Here is a 20,367-nt window from a genome sequence, read left to right on the forward strand (position 1 = left end):
CCCCCTCCCACAACAAACCATCGCAGCAGAGTGTGAAGATCCCAAGGTAGTGATTCGAACATAAAAGTTAATCTGAAGAGTCAGATGCCAGGGCAAGAAAATTAGGAGATGGGAGGTTACATAAATTGGCGAACACGGGACATATGCTATGACCTCTTTCTCTCTACCAGTGTGACCTTTTGGCTATAGATATAGGCCAAAACAGGACTTCGAACACCGAAAAACATAGCGACATTTATAACGGCGCTTTGATGCGTATAGAGTATTGCTTTACGAGATTTCTTGACACCAATACTTGCAAGATGTACGCCACAGACTGCCCTCGCTGAAATCCCCAACCTCGGCCAAAGAGCTTCGTGGCTGAACTTACTCTAGCGCGTTGACCACGGGATCAACCATTTACTTTTGTATGTATCGACCGGACCCTTCAAAGACTTGATACTTGCAGATCCTCCTTAATTTGCTAATGGCACCCTCAAGTCACGTTTGCGCCACCTCCAGGTTTCACCAGATCTGCCGAACATAAGCCCCTCGCGGTTGCTGAGTCGTACCGAGAATCACAGCGAGGGCTTGGGCTGCTCAAAACGTACTAACTCTTTTTTTTCAAACTACTAATCAACTAACCATCCCGGAAAGCTTTCAAGAGGTGTTTTCAAGAGGCGCTTTCAAAAGGCGTTTAACTGTATTTCCCCAGAAAACCCCGCGAAAGTTAAAGAGCAAAAGTTGGAGCGACCATGTGGTGAATATGCAAGCCTTTGTTCCACAATAGTAGCGCAAGTAATGTCAGATCGCGTAGGGCAAAAACTGATATAAACGAGCTGGGCTTCCTTCCCCCATTTCTTCTCCATCTTGGAGACCTCATCTCAGATTCCAACTTCTCTACCTTGTCCGCTCCATCTTGGTAGCCAAGTCTATCCTTAGCCATGGATTCCAAGGCGACAGCTCATGTCGAGCACAAGCTCGCGGTACCAACTCAGTCGCTGGGCGAGAATACAATTGGAATCGACGATGAAGCTCTCCTGCAGTTGTCCGAGCAGATCCCCAATTTCGCCAACGTCGTCGAAAAGGCTCATCGCGCATCCAACTTTGAGCATAACCTGACCAACCGCGATGCCTTCAAGATCTTTCCTAAGGCCATCGGATTCTCGTTTATCCTGTCCCTTGCCATCATTATGGAGGGATACGACACTTCCCTCCTCGGCTCCTTCTACGCCTACCCAACCTTCCGTGAGAAATTCGGAGTCCACACCGAAGCAAACGGTTACCAAGTTACCTCCAACTGGCAAACTGGTTTGCAGAATGGAACCAACGTGGGACAGATCCTGGGCCTGATTTTTGCTGGTCTCATTGCAGACCGCTGGGGCTACAAGAAGACTATGCTCGGAGCCTTGGTTGCCCTGATTTGCTTTATCTTCCTCATGTTCTTTGCCCAGAATATCATCATGTTGCTAGTTGGTGAAGTGCTCTGCGGTATCCCATGGGGAGCCTTTCAAACTTTAACAACCACCTATGCCGCCGAAGTTAGTCCCATCGTCCTTCGACCATACCTGACAACCTACGTCAACCTCTGCTGGGTCACCGGCCAGTTCATCTCCGCGGGAATCCTGCGCGGGTTGTTGGGCCGTACTGATCAATGGGGCTGGCGCATTCCATATGCAATTCAATGGGTGTGGCCTGTTCCTATCGTCATTGGCGTCCTCTTTGCGCCCGAGTCTCCCTGGTGGCTTGTTCGAAATGGGAGAACCGAGGATGCAAAACGGTCTCTCAATCGACTGTCTAGACCTGGTATCTCGGAATACGATGCTGATGATGCCGTTGCACTGATGATCCTTACAAATGCCAACGAAAAACTCTCTCGGGAAGGTGTCACATACTGGGATTGCTTCAAGGGAATCGACCTTCGCCGCACTGAGATCGTTTGCTGCGTCTGGATGTGTCAAGTCTTCTGCGGCATCTGGTATGGAGGCAACATCGTCTACTTCCTCCAGCAAATCAACTTCAGCAACGAACAAGCCTTCAACTTTGGACTCGGATTGAACGCCGTCGGCTGGTGTGGTACTGTTTGCTCGTGGTTTGTGATGCAGCGAGTCGGCCGCCGCAGGTTGTTTGTTACCGGTCTTGGTATCCTATTCTCTATCTTGATGCTGGTTGGATTCCTCGGTATCCCGAGTGGCAAGAACGCGGGGATCAGCTACGCCTCGGCTGCTCTGTTGATGGTTTTTGTCTTCACTTATGACCTGACCGTTGGCCCTGTGACCTATTGTCTCATTTCTGAGATCCCGTCTACTCGCCTTCGAATCAAGAGTACTGTGCTTGCTCGTGACTGCTACAATGTAGCCAGTATTGTCGCTAATTTCCTGAACCCTCCGATTCTCAACCCGTTGGCTTGGAATTTGAAGGGCAAGGGTGGCTTTATCTGGGCTCCTCTTTGTCTTATCTGCTTTATCTGGTCTTTCTTCCGTCTTCCTGAGCCTAAGGGGCGGACTCCAGCTGAGCTTGATATTTTGTTCGAGAAGAAGGTTCCTGCTCGGAAGTTCACCAAGTTCGAGGTTACGCCGTTCCGGTCTGCTAACTTTGAGGTTGTTTCCGATACAACTGCTTTTACTGAGAAGTACTAGCTACCAGAATGTGGTTAGCTGCCAATGCGTGGGACTTGGTGGATCGTGCTGAGCCATGATCGGAATTTGCAGTTCTCACCAGGCTGAGGACACGCTCGGGACGGTATTGTGGGCTTCTTGGGATGAAGGAATCCTGAGCGAAAGCACTGTTAATAACAATCAGTTCAGAGGAAATTAATGGAATAATAACTTCTGAATTCTATACGCTCTGCCGTAGTTTAAGTATTGCAAACCACGGTTTTTGAAGCGACCCATCTTTTGTTACTTGGACGTTAATCCTGAATGAGAGTTTGAATAGTTTTTGGATAGGATAGAAAGAGAACAAAAAGGAGGCGAAAGAGATTCAAACAGGACACTAAGGAGACTGAGGGTATAATGATAGATTGACAGTGTTCTTTGAAGCGATTATGAATTGTATTGAAACTTATAGGTCATATTGACTGAGATTATCGTGCCAGGGAGCATATTGTACTCTGATAGATGATACATCCTTACTTCGATACTGCAAGGGTGTCATCCAGCTCATCCTCTTGCTTAGGGGACTCTAACATCAATGGCATATTAACCATAGAGGGTACTTGTCTCAACCGCTGATGTAACTGACCTAACCTTTCCGATTTTGATCCGCCAACCTTCAAAAGCAGTTGCTCGATGGCAATAACAGCATCTAGTGGACCGAAGGGACATGCCTTGTAAGTAAGGAGGTTTGGCATACAAAGCAACAAGTCCAAAATAGGATTTGCGACCTGTAGAAGCTTGATCTCCTATAAAGGCATTTGCAATCAGAACTCGTTATTCCCTTGTTAATTTATTCTCAGGGGAGCACTGACCATTCCATATCCATGGCTACGCACTGACTCAATTGACACATGGGAGATAGATGCCAAATAGTCCCTAGCAATCGAGAGTGGATAGTCAAACGACAAGGGCTCAATCGATGTCGCTGACGAGAGCATGAAGTGCGAGGCAGAGTATTGCCATAGTAGAGAGCGGATCCATGCCGAAGTAGTTAGAATATCCACATATTGAATCTCGGATTTAAGCTCAAGTCCAGGCAATTTGACCCCAATGCGACGTTGAATATCTGATATTTTGTTCTTGGTGTATATCTCCGGTGCTTCGATAGCTTTGCTAGTAGTCGCTGGGAGAGCTAGAGGGTGCTGGATGTGATGGAACAGCTGGACGAGTGTGCAAAAGCCAGCATACAGATCTCCCTTGGGACTGTTATGCTCAACTTCGGGAAGGTTGGGTGTCCTATAGAGGGTAATCGGCAGATCATGCTGGATGCAGAAGGTTCTAGCCAGGTCAATTAGAACAATGTTCCTTCCAAATCTCAGTACTAACCTCTCCGTGATGAATAAGATCCAATAACACCGTAGTTCCAATTGCCATTGCTTCGATTGTGTTGCATCGGGCGGTACATGGCGACACAGGTGCATCAGATCGGCATAGGTGATTGCCTCACGAAGCGATATGGTAGCTGGTGTGACCTGGTCCTGGTTGGCATAGTACATGTGAAGAAAAATTGATGTCACAAGAGCTTGGAGTGATGGTGCTTGGTTGTAGCTGTGTTCTAATCGAACTCGGAGACATTCCTTTGCAAATTCGTGGACTGTCACCGCAAGACCTTCGGGACATGGATCTTGTGTAAGCTGGAGCCGCGTTTGTGCCAACGTTGCAGCACATAAGGCTGCTGCCAGTGCGTGAGAACTGGGATCGATCTTTCCGTCACCGCACAGTTGTGATTTGAGATCTTCTGCGTCAACGATCGGCCATATATCATATAGATGGAGTTGGAAAATATCAAGGACAGTGCAATAGTTGGTTATAGAAATGCGAGAATCCGGGGAGCAGAGTGCCCTGGGGGTTTGGAGCGCCGCTGCCATCTTGACAGCTGTCTCAGGGGCTCGCTGGATCTCCTCGATCTTGCGATTTGTGGCCGACCGAGTTCCCTTTGGACCTGGCTTCTTGCGGACTCTCACATAAGTACATTTTTGACTTCTGGTGAGGCAGGCTAGACATGGTTGACATCGATCGCATTTCACCCGCCGGACAAAACAACTATCACAGGGACTATCCATAGCTCAGGACTATTTTCCGATGCCAGGAATTGCAGCGAGAATTTAATCGTCGACCTCATTTAACGCCTCTTCCCCGCGTTTGCTGCATGCTTTTGGCGTCGACGCGGGGTGACGCCTCCAAAGGCTAAGTGCGAAAGGAGGAAAAGGCGAGAGGGTGGCATGCGGATGCGCCACGAGGTAGCTGTGTGGCTTGTGTTTCGATGTAGGACAGGTCTCAGCGAAAAATACGGCGAACTTGTTGTAGAAGTGACTCGACGGGATGAGACCGCAACTGTCAAGTTTGAAGATCCGTATATGAGAAACCAAAATATAGTCTCTCCATCCTGCCTTCTCACCTTTTCTCTATTTTCATCTTCATTTCAGTTATGCATCGCTACTCATTCCCCCATGAGCCCGTCGCTAATCCCGATGCGGTCGTCGGCGGCACTGGCAAATACCGATTTACACTGCTGGCCGACGGCCTCCTACGTTACGAATGGGCTGAAGATAGTCAGTTTGAGGATCGAGCATCAGTGTTGGCTATCAACCGATGCTTGCCTGTTCCAGAGTTTCGAGTGAAGGACAACGAGAAAACCCTCCAGATCATCACCTCTCGATTCCACCTCACCTACAACAAACAAAACTTCTCTCCGAGTAGTCTCAGTGCAGTGGTCAAAGGCCACTACAGTGCTCATTCTAGCGTCTGGCGCTATGGAGCTTCATCTTCAAATCTTGGAGGCACAGCTCGTACCCTGGATGAAATCGATGGACGCACAGCCCTTGAGCAAGGTGTCATCTCCAGGCAGGGCTACGCGACTTTAGATGACTCCAAATCCATGCTCTTTGATGAAAACCAATGGGTGACTACACGGTTGCCTGGAGACCGGGTAGATGGATACCTCTTTGCCTATGGGCATGATTATCAACAGGCCATTCAGGCATTCTACCTTCTCTCTGGACCTCAGCCCCTTCTCCCTCGATGGGCACTGGGAAACTGGTGGAGTCGATACTATGCGTACACCTCGGAGGACTATCTTGAGCTGATGGGCAAGTTCGAAGAGAACGGAATCCCACTTTCTGTTGCAGTCCTGGACATGGATTGGCATATTGTTGATGATGCTCGAGTCAAAGAGGCCGGAGTGACAGGTTGGACTGGATACACCTGGAACAAGAAACTTTTCCCCGATCCAAAAGCCTTCTTGGCAGCGCTCCACGATAAGGGTCTACGCGTTGCTTTGAACGACCATCCTGCAGATGGAGTCCAAAGCTATGAAGACCCCTACGAAGAGATGGCGCTCGCACTGGACCATGATACATCCATGGGAGACCCCATTCCCTTCGACATTACCAACCAATCTTTCCTAGATGCTTTCTTCGATGTCTTACACCGAAGGTTTGAGAAAGAAGGTCTTGACTTATGGTGGGTCGATTGGCAACAAGGGACACACTCTCGTATTCCAGGTATCGACCCTCTTTGGGTCTTGAACCACTACCACTTCCTGGATAGTGCACTTGACAACAAGCGGCCGCTGACATTTTCACGATACGCTGGGCCTGGTAGCCATCGCTTACCCATCGGATTCAGTGGCGACACTTGCATGACTTGGGACTCTCTCAACTTCCAGCCCGAGTTCACGGCCACTGCCTCGAACATTGGCTATGGCTGGTGGAGTCATGATATTGGTGGTCACTTTCACGGGGAAAGAAGCGAGGAAATGCTAATTCGTTGGGTCCAACTTGGCACTTTCTCGCCTATCTTGCGACTGCATTCATCCAACAACATTTTCAGCATCAAGGAACCGTGGAACCTTGCAATGCCATATCGACAGGTGATGACAAAGTATCTCCAACTTCGCCATCGACTGGTCCCATATCTGTACACAATGAATGCACGGGCAGCCATTGAGGGAATCCCTCTAGTCCGGCCAATGTATTGGGGTTACCCCGATAGTGAAGAAGCCTACAACGTCCCCAATCAGTATATGTTTGGCTCCGAGCTCATTATTGCTCCCATTACTACTCCGAGTGACCCGAATTCCCACAGATCGGAGGTTTCCGCCTGGCTTCCTCCTGGTCGATATGTGGACCTCTCCACTGGCATGGTGTATGATGGAGACCGTCAAATTCGACTTAGTCGTGCCGTCAAAAAATACCCAATCTTCGCACGGGAGGGCGCCATCGTTCCATTTGACTCATCCCCGGTCCTTCGAAATGGCTGCGAGAACCCTACTGTGTTGGAACTCATGGTGGTTGTTGGTGCCGACGGCAAATTCGAGCTCCTTGAAGATGACGGCAAAGGACAATCAGTGGATCAAATCAAGTTCCGCCGCACTCCGATTTCCTTCCACCAAGAAAGCAATGAGCTGATCATCGGTCCCACCAGTGGTGAAGATCAAACTTCCCATACGCGCGAGTGGAATGTGCAGTTTATCGGATATCAGCGACATGAGAAAGCACAGGTATCCATCGTCACGAGCCTTAACGAAAGTAGAACCGTTGAATCTGAAGGAAATGGACGCTCTCTCGCGGTCGAACTAGGATCGTTTGCCAGCAATGTCAAGATTACGGTTCGATTGGAGAAGGATCCTGTACTTGATGTGCAAGAGACCGCACCTCAAATTGTCAAGTTTTTGCGCAATGCTCAGATGAATATGGATTTGAAGGATCGTATCAGAAGAATTGTCGAAAGCTCCAAGCCCAAGCTTATACAGATTAGCGAGCTACATGCTCTTGCTTTACCTTCTCCTTTGTTCAATCCTATCATTGAGGTTCTTCTGGCGGACTCCCGTGTTTTTGAGACCTGATACAATCAGGACATGAGCAGCATAGCTCACATTGAGGAATGAACTTGAAACCTTGATACCTTTTTAAAGGCCCGAATTGGCGCCGATAAATTACCTTAGTGCTCTCAATTCCCCGGATTTACCTAGTGAGACTGGCGGTAGCAAGACCTTTCTTTAACGAATGGGAGCGCAAAAAAGAGCACATGGCACATCTACCAGCAGCCGCGAACACATGAAGAAGACCCACAAACTCAAAAGTTTCCCCGAGGTATACCGAAGTGGGTACACATAAATTAAACCGATAATGTCTCGGTCGAATGTGGGGATAATCCCCATAGTGTTTGGTCTGGACCAAACCGCAAATAAAGATAAATAAAGTGTTCTAGAAAGTCAGTTCAGGAGGTGTGCTAGCCTCCCTCGGTAAACATTGGCCCGATCCCAGAACTGTTGTTACTACCTCGGCTTCGGCTTCAGGACATCAAGAGATTCTCCATCCCTTAAGGCGAGGTAGTACCCGGTCTCCGGAGTATCTCACTAGAGGCAACGTGCCATTTCAACACGTGCAAGGAAATACAACCATTCAACCGTAATTACCAACCATCCCATGTGGTGCCACAAAACTATCACACAAAACTATCACACAAAACTATCACACAAAACCGGAAAGAGCGGCCGAAACAACACTAGAAAAAGCGGGTAGCAATAACGGCTAGTTAAACCCTGCATTTCCATCCTGCATCAGATGTGCATATGATAATATTCTAGAAGCCACAAATCTAGAGTAGGAATGTAGAGGCCGACGGCAGACCTTCTTCTTTTGATCGGTCTTTCCGGCAATGCGGCAAATTGTTCATATTTGCCCATTCAGTGGAGTGCGGTGTGGAAATGGGGGCTATTTCGCCGTCTGTTGCCTCCGCGCCCCCGCGGGGGTTCGGGTTCCAAGGTTTGGTACTTGATTAGGCCAATTTAACCACCTCCGGTTAATTTGATCGACAGCATAGTTTGTACGGAGTATACGAAAAAGCAAAAACGTGATAGAAACAAAGCAACCACAATCCCAAACCCAAAGTAGAATTCCAACGGCGCGAATCATCTAACTTAACTCCTTTATATTATCCGAGGCTCCGGTTCCGAGGAAATACTACAGATAGAGACGGCGATGGATAACTACACTACAAACCAACCAACCAACTATATCCAACACCCGCGGATGCCGATTAATATCAGTTCGCCACTAACACAACACACAAAGTCCCACAGCAGATTTAAAATGATAATCCAAATTCAAATGCTCACCGATTATCCACCCGCAACCCAGACCCCAACCCGATCTCACTGTTACATCCAACACTACACGCCCCCGCTGCAAGGCGACCCGTCGTAGGACGAAGATCAAAGTAATCCAAAGCACAAAGAAGCAGAAGATCCAATAAAATAGAATAAAATAACAGCCTCATTTCCATATTCCACTTCTACTGGCCCTTCAGCCTTCTAGGCTGAAAGGGTGAATGGTACATGACGCGAGGCGCGGTTACGGGTGTAGGGGCGGGGGTGGGAGAGGGACTTCAACACGAGACAGACAAGGCTGACGATGATCGGCCGGCTATGGGATTTGATTTTGCTATTTTCGGTAGTCTGGTACGGGTTTCAAGTTAGATCTATTTTTCAACTTTGGTTTTTGGCAACGTGGCGGGGACTGGTGTTGGACCGGGGTATGTCTATGTACTTGGTACCATAGATACAAGAGAGGGCTATGTAGAGGCTGATGAGGCCACGCGGGTTTCTGGACTGGGGTTATTGGACATGTGGTTGTACAGAAGAGTAGGATTTGGAATTATAATATTTCCTTTGTCGCGGTGGTTACTTTTTTACTAAAATTACAGATTTACAAGTTCAGGATCTGGATAATCAAGTTTATGGGATCAATAATAGTGGCTTAGTTTGGAGGCTACTAAAGTACCAAAAAAGAAGCTTGACTGCCCAACAGGCAGCACCGCAAGATGAAGATATGATGGTGGCGGACTCGATCGTCCGATAGAGGCGCTTTCAGCGGGAATAGTGGAAAAACAACCATGAGATAAAGCAAAAGGAAACGTAGCCATAATATGGCGAAAGTCGGCACGAAAATGGATAGGAAAGTTACAAGACGGGGGTATCTGAACGAGGCGCTCGGAATAACAGGAGGAAAGCAAAAGGCTAAGGGAAACACCGGGAGATGCAAGGACAGGGTATGATCAAATGACAGAAGGAAAGCATGAGAAGTGAGTCAGAGTGAAGCAGCGGTGTGAGGTGGTGAAGAGGCCAATGTGAAGAAGCGCGCACAGCGACTTATTAGGTAAGCGCGGGGGCTTCGGGGTCCGATAACGCAGGCCCGAGGCCTGCGTCAATGGCGCAGATCTGCGCTCAGCAGGTTTCGGGGAGATATGCGATGTGCTGATCGGGAGGGAATGGCGCTTTGGTGGTGGGTGATGGGTGGCCGAGGTTGATGTGGAGACATTAAAATATTGGTGATAATGACAAGATAGTGAAGAGAAGACGTCAAGCAGCGCCAGCGCTGCACCGGCCCAGCGTTTCTCATTGAGACAACACCTTGGAAGCCGAGTGAGCGCGTCGCTTAGGGCTTGGAACAGCTCGACGCTTCTTGCGCTTTGAGTTGTCGCGCTCGTTGGCATTTACAGTCGCAGTCACATTCATCTTAGCCATGCGCAAAGCATGTGTTGCGCGGGCATGGGCATCGACGCGAGCAAGGAAGTTAGCGCGAGCCTCTTCCTCAGCAGCCACAGCGCGGATACGCTGGAGCTGTTGCTCCAAGGTGATAGAGTGGGCGAGCTCGGCATCGATATTGGTTGCCTCTTCCACAGCTTTCTCGGCGGCGGCGTTCTCGGGCATCCAGAGCAGGTCATCGTCGGTGAGATAGGCACTTGCATTAGAGTCTGTGGAGTCGTTGCTGGAGAGAGAGGGTCTGTTGGGCCAGGATGGGAAGGCATAGGCGGCTCCCATTTCACTGGAGAACGACGATTTGCGAGGGTGAATGTCGAGGAGAGAGTCGCATGGTGTTGGTGGAGGAGCGAATGGATTTGACATGGGAGATGATTCGAAGGAGCTGCCACTCCAGTTGAAGGTGACCTGTGCGGGATCCGTGCTGGCAACAGGTGCCGCGGCCTTTGGGAGCGACATGTCGCGAAGGCGAGTTTGAATGGGAATCATTGTGAGTTGAGTGGAGAGTTGAGTGTGGAGAGTGAGGTGAGAGTTGGACCAGAGGGCCCGAGGTACGAAACCACAGTATAGTTGATATTAAGTTGAAGAAGAAGTGAGAGAAAGTCGAGGGTGGAGCGTGTTCAAGTATCAAAGCCGGGGAAGACTTCTAGACCTTTGAGACAAAATAATCAATAATAAATCCCAAAAGGGATAAATTGAAATATTAAAAAAAGGAAATAAAATAAATAAAATTGAGGCGGAAGCGGGCTTCCGGAGCCCAAAGGCCGATCAATCAGATCGACAATAATAAAGAACAATTCTCATGCGACGTATCAGCTTCGTGCCAAATACATCGCGGGGAACATCGGATGGCTGTTTCTCTTTTATTCTGACACAGATCACACCTGAAGCAAAACACTTTGATTATACCTTATACCCGAGACTCTGGAGAATCTGGAGAACCTTTGATATGTTTCTCCCCCTTACGGAGGTACCCCGAAAAGGGCAGCTCAAGGTCTCGGGGACCAAATTAGATTGTTTTGCGGTGTAAGGGAAATAGCCAGTTCAGATGGCGATCTCCTAGTCGAGCCCTACATTCACCGCTTCCTAAGTGAAGAAGTATACATGCATATTGAAGCCGGGCCAAACTTGAATTTTCCCCTTGATTACGCCTAAACGGCGTCTGGCGGTCAAGTTGGGTTTACCAACACGTCCAACACGTCAACACCGTTTCTTTGTGATTGTTAGACTATTGTTTTGACTAGGGATTTTGGGCAAAGAAATGAAATTAACGGGCTGCCACTTTCGAGGCCCTAGGAGACCAGGAGTTTGTTACTCCACCGGGGACTCGGTCTTCCAACTCGAATCCCCATCCCTCATGAAAGAAAACGGCAAACTAACGGTTTCCGCCGCCTCGGAAGTTTCCCCGTTTCCCCCGTTCCCCCGTCTCCACGGGAGTTGTCGGGTAAATACAGTCCCCCAACCCAAACCGAGTCTATATGCCGGCAACGATCGATCGTTCTAGAGAGATTCTTGAATCCCAGTCAAAGGAAGATTACCGGAAAATCCTCCCAAAAAAAACGACCGTCTATTTTCGCACAAATCAGCGATGTCCACTTTCCAGGCTATAGACTGTGGACTATGGGTCCAGATCAGCCAGGTCTAGACTCAAAACAAAGACATTCCCCATCTCATTTCTTAGTTCCTACACTCTGTAAATGTATATCGATTTCTTTCATCTTTTGCATATGACTTGCTTCCGGCCTGCAAAGCACTTCCCCCGACGCCCTAAGTGGACCAAAACCCGCCACCCTGGGCCTTCCCCCTTTTAAAGCTCAAGATCGACGCCCATATGCATCATAAAAGGGATGAGGATGGCTACCCAATCACCTCCATTTCAGACACTTTGATCATGTATATACCCAATTCCCACAGGAATGTGAAATACTCGTGATTCCGTACGCCGCCTACTCCACTGTTGATGCATCCGCGTCCCGGCCCGTCGGGGAACCAGGAAAGGGGGCTGTTGTTGTGGAGATGGAGGTGAGCATCTACAGTAGTCTATCTCTCACCTTTCATTCAGCTTGACTTTACAGCTCTTTTGTACTTCTGTACCCTGGAGCTAGTACATGTATCCCACTACCCAATTTCTCTATGCAATAGCTTAGGTGACAGGTATACTGTCACTTTTGTAGGTTGTCAAGTCAAAAGTTGGATAGGGATCGGGCCGTCCACGATCGATCGAACGCGTATACGTAACTCGCGCGGAATCCTCGACCCCTTTCCGGTCCCAGGTACTCGGTGTTTCAATTTCCAACGCGTGCTCTTCCCTTGGAGTATCCCGCCCCCTGGGTCGGTGGGGAGCGGAATATTATCATCGTTCCGCGGCGGCGGGTTTTGTGGGGACTTTTGCACCGGAAGAGGAAGGTCAATTTCCGGTTGTATATAGATTGGGCACAAAGGGTCATGTTGTTATCCTTGGGAGCGAGGGGTATGTTGATTTTCCGAGGTTGTTTTTGTTTGCGGGATTGGGATCAGATGCAAACTGCACACTGTAGAATTTACAAGCGGTAAGTTACTGTAGCAAATACACTAGTGAAGAGTGCTGGCTTGGTTTGATCCTTGTTTTTGATCTGCTGCAACTGGTCTTTGGTCTTTGGTGCAGCGGGAGCTCGGATCCTCGCTTTCCAGCCATTCAGGGTTTTCCTGCAGATATAGCTGCAGCTCTCATGCAAGATCTCTGAACTAAAATCGCAAGGACACAGACGGTCGGGTCTGCATGATCTGAGCGGGGGTGGATGTTCAATATTCAATAGATGCTGGATACGGCATAGTTCATATTTGATATTCGATAGTTACCAACGGAGGCCTAGCAGATGTAGACCTAGATGGCAATGTTCGATGGACCTATAGCATGGATGTGATCAAATACAAACCGACTCGCCACTTCCACTTGATTGCCACAATCACTGGTCTCGATCAGATGCATTCAGCTCGATTGTACACTGTACATGTAAGTTCCATTCGAGCGAAACATACCTACATGTATACTCTCCCCATGGGGAGGAGGAATGGATAATCCGACCCATTGAAGATCAAAGCTGAAGAATGTGAGTCAAACCTAGCAGCATACATTAACAATAACATGATCGATGAACTCATATCTGCACGGCAAAGTATGAAAGCTGCAGTTGCAGTGTGAGTAACCCAAACACCCCCGGGCCCCCGGAGGTCAATCCGCGGTCTCGGCTGCATCGATCGACAAGGATGTGATGACCGTGGCGGGAGAGTTCACGTTCAGTGCACCCGAAGATGTGTCTAAGAGGCTTGAATGGCTGATTGATGTGTCCATTCTTTCAAGCGTATACTACCCCCTGATTCATTGCGAAGACCATATGTGGCTCACTAACACGGCGCGCGGATGACACTGTCGTAAGCCGCTTGACTCATGTCTTGTGAAGGGCTCGATCGGGGTTGCTTATTGGGTTGTGTTGGGTTGTATTCATTACCTCTGCTGACTCTGGTGGTTCTGTTGTTTGGTGGGAGCTTACTTCCGAGGGTATTTGCGTTTACCATATTTGCGATCGGGAAATATGCAGTTATGTTTGGATGGGTGCTACTGTACAGTGAATGAACTTTCGACGCTGTCGAGTAAGCTACATGTAGGGTCCCATCGCAAATGCCAAATAACAATCACAATCTTTACAACTTGTTCGAGAATGCTTCTTCACCGTCTCTACATGTGTGAACCCGGCATGTGGATGTAGTAGGCCGGTCCCCGTTGGCAATGAAGCGGACGATGCGTCTTCGCGGTGATTTTTTGGGTTGCCTAGTTGAGCCTAGCTGGTGATATATTTGTTCTCTTTAGTTGGTGAATAGAGTGTGTACATATACGCTTCCGTAGTCTAAGTTATACATCTAAACACCGGCCTTAGGACCCTTCGGTCGCATTCGAAACATCCGCGCTCTGCGCGTCTACCTTGTTAAAACTGTCATGTTCTACTTAAAAAGCAACATCCTGGATGCATTGGCAGGGAAAATCTTATATCTGACTGGAGAAAAATGTCCGAACAGTTATAATAGTCATGCGATAACCCTGCTAGCTAGTGACATGGGTGCAAGCGGAGTGATTGATTTGCATCCCCGATATGCGGTCGGATAAATGGCAACTGGCGGTGAATTGTGATTCCTTCGTATTTCGTCTAAAGCAGGATTGGCTTGCGCTTGGATGTTTGCGATATGAGATGGCTTAACTGTCGGTGTCCATTATCAAGTTTGTCCCTGGTCTAGATCAGTCTTTCTATCTTTGCCGCTATCTTTCTGTCGGAAAAGCCATTAGTGTGTAGCAAGTTTCTTCGTGCTGATAACAGTTGTTTTTTGTTTGTGGTGCGATGTATATTTGGTCTCCGTGACCGCCACTCAGCAGCCCTACAACCTCTAAAGTTGCAACCTTAATGTGGAAGCAGCTTGCAGGACACCTCTTCATGATATATTCCTTACAGTAAACATGTTCATAAATGCGACAACAGTGTGAAGAGACAGGAGCGGGGTATAAGACGCTTATCTTGAACTAAGCTCAATAGCTCTTCGTTTCCGAGCACTAACGCGTCGCCTTATCAGTTTCCCCGCGCTAGAAGAAACACTGAGTAGCAATAAAGACCCATGTATTCTGCTAGAATCCATTTTAGAATATTCTCACGGATTGCGCGCGAAGAAAAAGCATGGCCTCCAAATCCCCGGCCCCCGAGATCAAACCCGCGATCATTGATGAGGAAGAAATAGATAAAGGCCAAATTGTCAAGGCTGAAATTGATACTACCAAGAGCGAGGAGGAGGATGAGAATGAGAATGAGAATGTCGAGTTTGACTATGAATCAAATCGATCGCCATTCCCCGAGGGTAGGTCTTGAAACTCTAAGACTATCGATCTATATATCTCAGCCCTACTAACAAACCCAAAGTCAGGGCTGTTGTCCCCGAAACAGACGACCCAGGTCTACCAGTCAACACAGTCCGGATGTGGCTGCTGGGAATAATCTTCACAATCCTTGGCTCTGGAATCAACCAATTTTTCTCACTGCGCTATCCCAGCGTGCACATCGTATCCCTAGTGGCGGAGCTGTTAGCCTATCCATGCGGCGTCTTTCTAGCAAAGACCCTCCCAACAACCCCAATAAAACTCGGCCCATTAGGCGCATTTACTCTAAACCCGGATCGCTCATTCAACATCAAAGAACACACAGTGATCGTGATCATGAGCAATGTCTCCTTCGGATACGGCAGCGCAGACGCAACAAACATCATCCAAGCCTCAAGCAAATCATTCTACAACTTCGGGTTGAAAGCCGGCTTCGACGTCTTGATCGTCCTCTGCGCTCAACTCCTCGGCTTTGGTGTTGCAGGTCTCGCAGCACCATGGCTTGTAGAGCCAGCAAGCATAATCTGGCCCGGCGTGCTATCCAACTGCGCAATGCTAGAGACTCTGCACTCGCGCGCAAATCATATAGCAGATGGATGGCGAATCACCCGACTCCGCTTCTTCCTATATGTCACAGCCGGCGGCTTCGTCTGGTATTTCTTCCCAGGATTAATGTTCACAGCCCTCAGCTACTTCACCTGGGTATGCTGGATCGCACCCAAGAACGTGATAGTCAACCAGCTCTTCGGTATGCAAACCGGTCTCGGATTGAGTCCGATTACCTTCGACTGGAGTCAAATCGCTTACAATACAAACCCACTTCTGTCACCATCATGGGCGGCGTTGAACGTCTTTTTCGGATTCGCTTTCTTCTACTGGATTGTCGTGCCGGCGCTTTACTACACGAATGTCTGGTTCACGGCATACCTCCCGCTCATGACGAGTGATGTATACGACAATACGGGCGCAGTATACGACACGGCGCGAGTAATTGCAGCCGATAATACCCTCAATGTCGATGCATACCGCAGATACTCCCCTCCATTCCTAGGCGCAACCTTTGCCTTCGTGTACGGTCTATCTTTCGCCGCAATTACATCGGTTCTCACGCACATTGGTTTCTGGCATGCGAAAGACCTCTGGGCTGCATTGAAAGGCCGGAACAGATTAGACGTCCACGCGCGTCTAGTCCGAGCCTCATACCGACAAACACCGTGGTATTGGTATGCGGGTATCATAGTAGTGATAACAGCCATTGCCATCGCCATCGTTGAAGTCTACCATACCAAACTCCCCGTCTACGGCGTATTCCTCGCACTCATAATCCCGGCAGTGTACATGGTCCCCTGCGGCATCGTGCAAGGCATAACGAACGTCGACGCAAACCAGTTGAACGTCTTATCCGAGTTCATTGGTGGATACCTATTCGAAGGCCGTCCGCTCGCGAATATGATTTTCAAGATTCTTTCGACGGACGTCGTTGGTCAGGGTGTTTATTTTGCTATGGATATGAAGTTGGCGCATTATATGAAAGTCCCGCCTAGGACTTGTTTTGTTGCGCAGGGTGTTGCTACTATTCTCGGGGCTCTTACTCAGACTGGGGTTACGCTTTGGATGCTTTCTAATATTGCGGATATTTGTGAGTCTGGGCAGTCGGATGGGTTTTCGTGTCCTAATGGTCGCACTGTTTATTCTTCGTCCGTTATTTGGGGTCTTGTTGGCCCTCGGAGGTTGTATTCTGCTGGGAGGATTTATTCTTCTTTGTTGCATTTCTTTTGGATTGGCGCTATTGCGCCGATTGTCACTTGGGCGTTGTATAAGTATACGCGTCGCGAGTTTTGGAAGTGGATTAATTGGCCGTTGATCTTTGTGGGCACTTGGAATGTTCCTCCGGGTATGTGACTTTGGTTCTTGTCTTTTGCATCACTGCTAACTTAAATCTTTGCTTTAGCAACCGGCATTAACTACTCCAGTTGGGCGCTTGTCAACTTCGTGTTCAACCATGTCTTCCGTCGTCGATACTTTGCCTGGTGGACGAAGTATAACTATGTCTTGGCCGCGGCTCTTGACACCGGCCTTGCTCTGAGCGGTATAGTCATCTTCTTCTGCATTTCATACCCTGGTGCTACATTCCCATCGTGGTGGGGAAATACGGTGTATCTCAATACTGCTGACGGCGAGGGCGTGGCTTACATGGCTATGCCGGAGGTGGGATACTTTGGACCTGCGAATGGCACTTGGAGCTAGAGTAAGGATCTCCCTTTGGCCTGTTTTGGTTCAGTTTCGAGTGTCAATTGGAGGGAGGATATCTGCTGGCAGTACTCTTTCTATTGGTCGAAGTATTCAAGATACCCCCTACTGTAAAACGATCATTAGCCTAAATGACAATTGTGTACAACCAACTTGGAAGAAATTGAGGCAGCAGTAAGTGTGGTAAATGAAAATAATTCCTTTTTCTAATGAATCCAAAGCGCATTTAGGCGCTCTTGTTGTTGATCTTGAGGAGCTCAACTTCGCTGTAATATAGTTAGCACCTTGGAAGCGAATGATGCAAGTAATCAAACCTACAAGATCAGAGTAGAGCCAGCAGGAATCTTCCCAGCCGCCCTGCGTAGCAAAAAGAATGTTAGCACTTCACTGGACGGATATCTCGGCAGATAGAACTAATCGCCGGATATCATGCGTTCACATACTTGTCACCGTAGCCGTAGTCACTGAGAAGAATGTCAGTAATTGCCCAGTTTGCCATTCAATAAAGCCTGCACTCACGGGGAAATAGTCAGAGTGGATTTCTCGCCCAGAGTCATTTGCATAACACCCTCATCCCAGCCTGCAGATTTACAAATCAGCAATCCAATTCTGAATACAAGGGTAGCAAGCCCAGAAGCGATTCCAAATATAATCTTGTCGGAACAAAAAAAAAGTAAGAAAGAAAGGGAAAAAATACCCTTAATGACCTGTCCAACACCAATCTGAACATTCAAAGCGCCACGACCAGGGGATCGGGAGCTATCAAACCTGCAAACATGGATTAGTATACCAAATACGCATACAGCAATTCCAGTAGATGTGGCGCGTGATGGTCAGCTTACTGCTTGCCCTGGAAGCCCTTGTTGGACTTCTTAGCATCGTAGAGCCAGCCCGTGTAGTGGATTGAGACCTTGTCGCCTGCTGCAGGCGAATCGGAACCGTTGCCGCGGGTGATGATCTTTCTCTCGACGCCCATTTTGAAATATGTTGTCAATGTAATGTAGGAAGTAGAGAACAGGAGAGAGGCAGAAGGGTGATTATTTTTTGAAGTGGGGAAGTGGCGGATGCGGCTAGCCCCGTATCAGATGGACTTGATGTATGTGAAGTACACTGCAGGATATTCGATGGTTTACATTTGTATATGCCGGATAGCTATTTTGTTAAATGTGTTTTAGGCTGACGGCTTAATAGTGTGCTATCAACAATTCGAATTTCGGTGGGGTACGACCTATACGTATAAATCTAGATGTGATAGCCCGCTCATATTAAGCAGGAGACGCACTATTATTAAGCCCACTGTATCCAGTACCTAAAAGGACGACGAAAACGACGAACGCGAGGAGGCTGAATCCGAACAAGAAGCACTGCACGTCGGAACAAGAGGCATAGCAGAACAAGGTCTAAGAACCCACCTCCGATCAACTCCAACACCATGAATAGGAATAAAAGAGTGATTAACCCTCTTCCTTCCTATATCAATAGTACACTCCCCAAATACTCGTTCAAGCCAACGATCCAGTTTGCTCTCCTTGTGCACTCGATCCTCCCCCTGGAAAAGTTTCTGTCTCCTCTCCGATACAATCACCAAATCACAATCAAAGTCATTCAAATACATCGATGCAACCTCCAACCGGAGACTGTCCCAGTCGATATTATCCGGGATCCATTCTTGGATTGGTTGCAGTGTACTAGGCTCATAGACCCATTTCGGCGCCCAGATCTCGAAGTTAAGAGGCATCCGGATTCGAGACCGTCCGCTCCATAGTATCCATTTGTTGCGCGTTGGAACTAGAGTACTGCGTCCTTGGAGGAGAGCCAAAATATGACCCATTCGGAGGAAGTTGTTGTCAGGGTTGATATTCAATTTGGTGAATTCCGAGTCTGATCGTCTGATGATCTCCAGAACTCCAACTGATGAGGTTGGCGGTTGTTGAAGTAGCATTTGTTTCCAGCTGGCGTCTTTTCGTAGGTACGCTTTTGCTTTCTGGCGATCGCTACCGCGCATTGGAAATCTGCTTACTTCGACTGCCTTTAATTCTGAGTTTTCTTGTTGCTTGAGGAAGAATTGGGCCCAGAGGATTTCTTCTAGGAGAGGATTCCGTTGGCGTTGGGTGCTTCCTGTGGCTTTGGAGGACGGTTTGAAGAAGAGATTCTCTTGGACTCTAACTGATGTATCAATCATGTTCTTCCATGTCCGACATACGCGTTGGCCGGATGTTAGAAGTGTTCGCATGTCTGTATGTAGAAGAATGGTTTCTAGGAGTTCATTGATGAAGAAGATGTCGTGAGGTTGGTGTCGTGAAGGACTAGTGATAGACATCGTCGGATATGATACAGAGTATGAAAAATCAACTGCTTCTAGGATTAGAACAGGAAGTCCAATCGTTTTAAATCTTGTGGTGATGGGGTCATACTATATGTTGATCAGATAGTAGGTGAGGACCCTGGGGCTGGACCTTGAGTAGATCTATATAGACTCGTGTGTAGCACAGCCAGATGAAAAAAAAGCACAACTAAACAGATAATGACACAGATTTTGTAGAAGAATTGATCAGACAAGAACTCTGAAAGGTGAACAAAGCATTTAATTCAACCTTTGAGAAAGAGTACCTCCGAGCAGTCTTATGCTACGGTGGCTGGCCACAAGGTACTTGGTTAGGTGCTTTCCGGCCATGATGCGCCTGGGTCAGTTTCAACAAGGTACCATGTCTATATGCGGGGGGAAATGATCTCCAAATGCCAGAAATTGGAGTGTGTCTTATGTCGCAGAGTAAGTCGCCTCGCAGCTTGATGTTAGTGACAGCATGACGATGCCCATCCGGAACGTCAAAAATGCGACTTCCAATGATATTCAAGCAGGTACGAGTAAATACGAAAATGTGTCTCTAAGGAACCATTGATCTGAAGGCCATGACTCTAGCAGTACGCAAATTTAGTATGGATGAGATAAGTAGAAACAAAATGGTCAAATCAATTCCCTTCTCGAAAGACGGAGGACCCATAAAAGTACATACACTCATACAAAATACTCCCAAACACAG

At 48.1% G+C, this 20,367-nt stretch overlaps 7 protein-coding genes across 7 annotated transcripts; 3 read left to right on the plus strand and 4 right to left on the minus strand.

The window, feature by feature from the left end:
- Positions 1-923: 923 nt before the first annotated feature.
- Positions 924-2,618, plus strand: PENARI_c001G05856 (uncharacterized protein; the record flags this gene model as incomplete). Its single annotated transcript, XM_022626602.1, has 1 exon — positions 924-2,618. One exon carries the CDS (start codon positions 924-926, stop codon positions 2,616-2,618), a length of 1,695 nt encoding a protein of 564 aa, XP_022493195.1.
- A 491-nt stretch (positions 2,619-3,109) lies between these two features.
- On the minus strand, positions 3,110-4,504 carry PENARI_c001G04083 (fungal specific transcription factor domain-containing protein; the record flags this gene model as incomplete). Its single annotated transcript, XM_022626447.1, has 3 exons — positions 3,110-3,382; positions 3,449-3,914; positions 3,963-4,504. 3 exons carry the CDS (start codon positions 4,502-4,504, stop codon positions 3,110-3,112), a joined length of 1,281 nt encoding a protein of 426 aa, XP_022493847.1.
- Positions 4,505-5,064: 560 nt separating this feature from the next.
- On the plus strand, positions 5,065-7,482 carry PENARI_c001G09653 (glycoside hydrolase family 31 protein; the record flags this gene model as incomplete). The annotated part of the gene is made up of 1 exon (XM_022626891.1): positions 5,065-7,482. The coding sequence occupies one exon, from the start codon at positions 5,065-5,067 to the stop codon at positions 7,480-7,482; it is 2,418 nt and encodes an 805-aa protein (XP_022493023.1).
- A 2,553-nt stretch (positions 7,483-10,035) lies between these two features.
- On the minus strand, positions 10,036-10,668 carry PENARI_c001G09649 (uncharacterized protein; the record flags this gene model as incomplete). Its single annotated transcript, XM_022626889.1, has 1 exon — positions 10,036-10,668. One exon carries the CDS (start codon positions 10,666-10,668, stop codon positions 10,036-10,038), a length of 633 nt encoding a protein of 210 aa, XP_022494016.1.
- A 4,211-nt stretch (positions 10,669-14,879) lies between these two features.
- Positions 14,880-17,323, plus strand: optD (uncharacterized protein; the record flags this gene model as incomplete). Its single annotated transcript, XM_022626390.1, has 3 exons — positions 14,880-15,057; positions 15,120-16,970; positions 17,028-17,323. 3 exons carry the CDS (start codon positions 14,880-14,882, stop codon positions 17,321-17,323), a joined length of 2,325 nt encoding a protein of 774 aa, XP_022493508.1.
- Positions 17,324-17,552: 229 nt separating this feature from the next.
- PENARI_c001G07707 (FKBP-type peptidyl-prolyl cis-trans isomerase) lies at positions 17,553-18,302 on the minus strand (the record flags this gene model as incomplete). The annotated part of the gene is made up of 6 exons (XM_022626741.1): positions 17,553-17,592; positions 17,645-17,683; positions 17,770-17,790; positions 17,846-17,906; positions 18,024-18,094; positions 18,169-18,302. The coding sequence occupies 6 exons, from the start codon at positions 18,300-18,302 to the stop codon at positions 17,553-17,555; spliced, it is 366 nt and encodes a 121-aa protein (XP_022493302.1).
- A 289-nt stretch (positions 18,303-18,591) lies between these two features.
- PENARI_c001G00515 (uncharacterized protein) lies at positions 18,592-19,646 on the minus strand (the record flags this gene model as incomplete). Its single annotated transcript, XM_022626156.1, has 2 exons — positions 18,592-18,690; positions 18,825-19,646. The coding sequence occupies 2 exons, from the start codon at positions 19,644-19,646 to the stop codon at positions 18,592-18,594; spliced, it is 921 nt and encodes a 306-aa protein (XP_022493321.1).
- Between the last annotated feature and the right edge of the window lie 721 nt (positions 19,647-20,367).

The sequence above is a fragment of the Penicillium arizonense genome, assembly GCF_001773325.1.
Source record: "Penicillium arizonense strain CBS 141311 chromosome Unknown PENARI_contig001, whole genome shotgun sequence".
Taxonomy (NCBI): Eukaryota; Fungi; Ascomycota; class Eurotiomycetes; order Eurotiales; family Aspergillaceae; genus Penicillium; species Penicillium arizonense.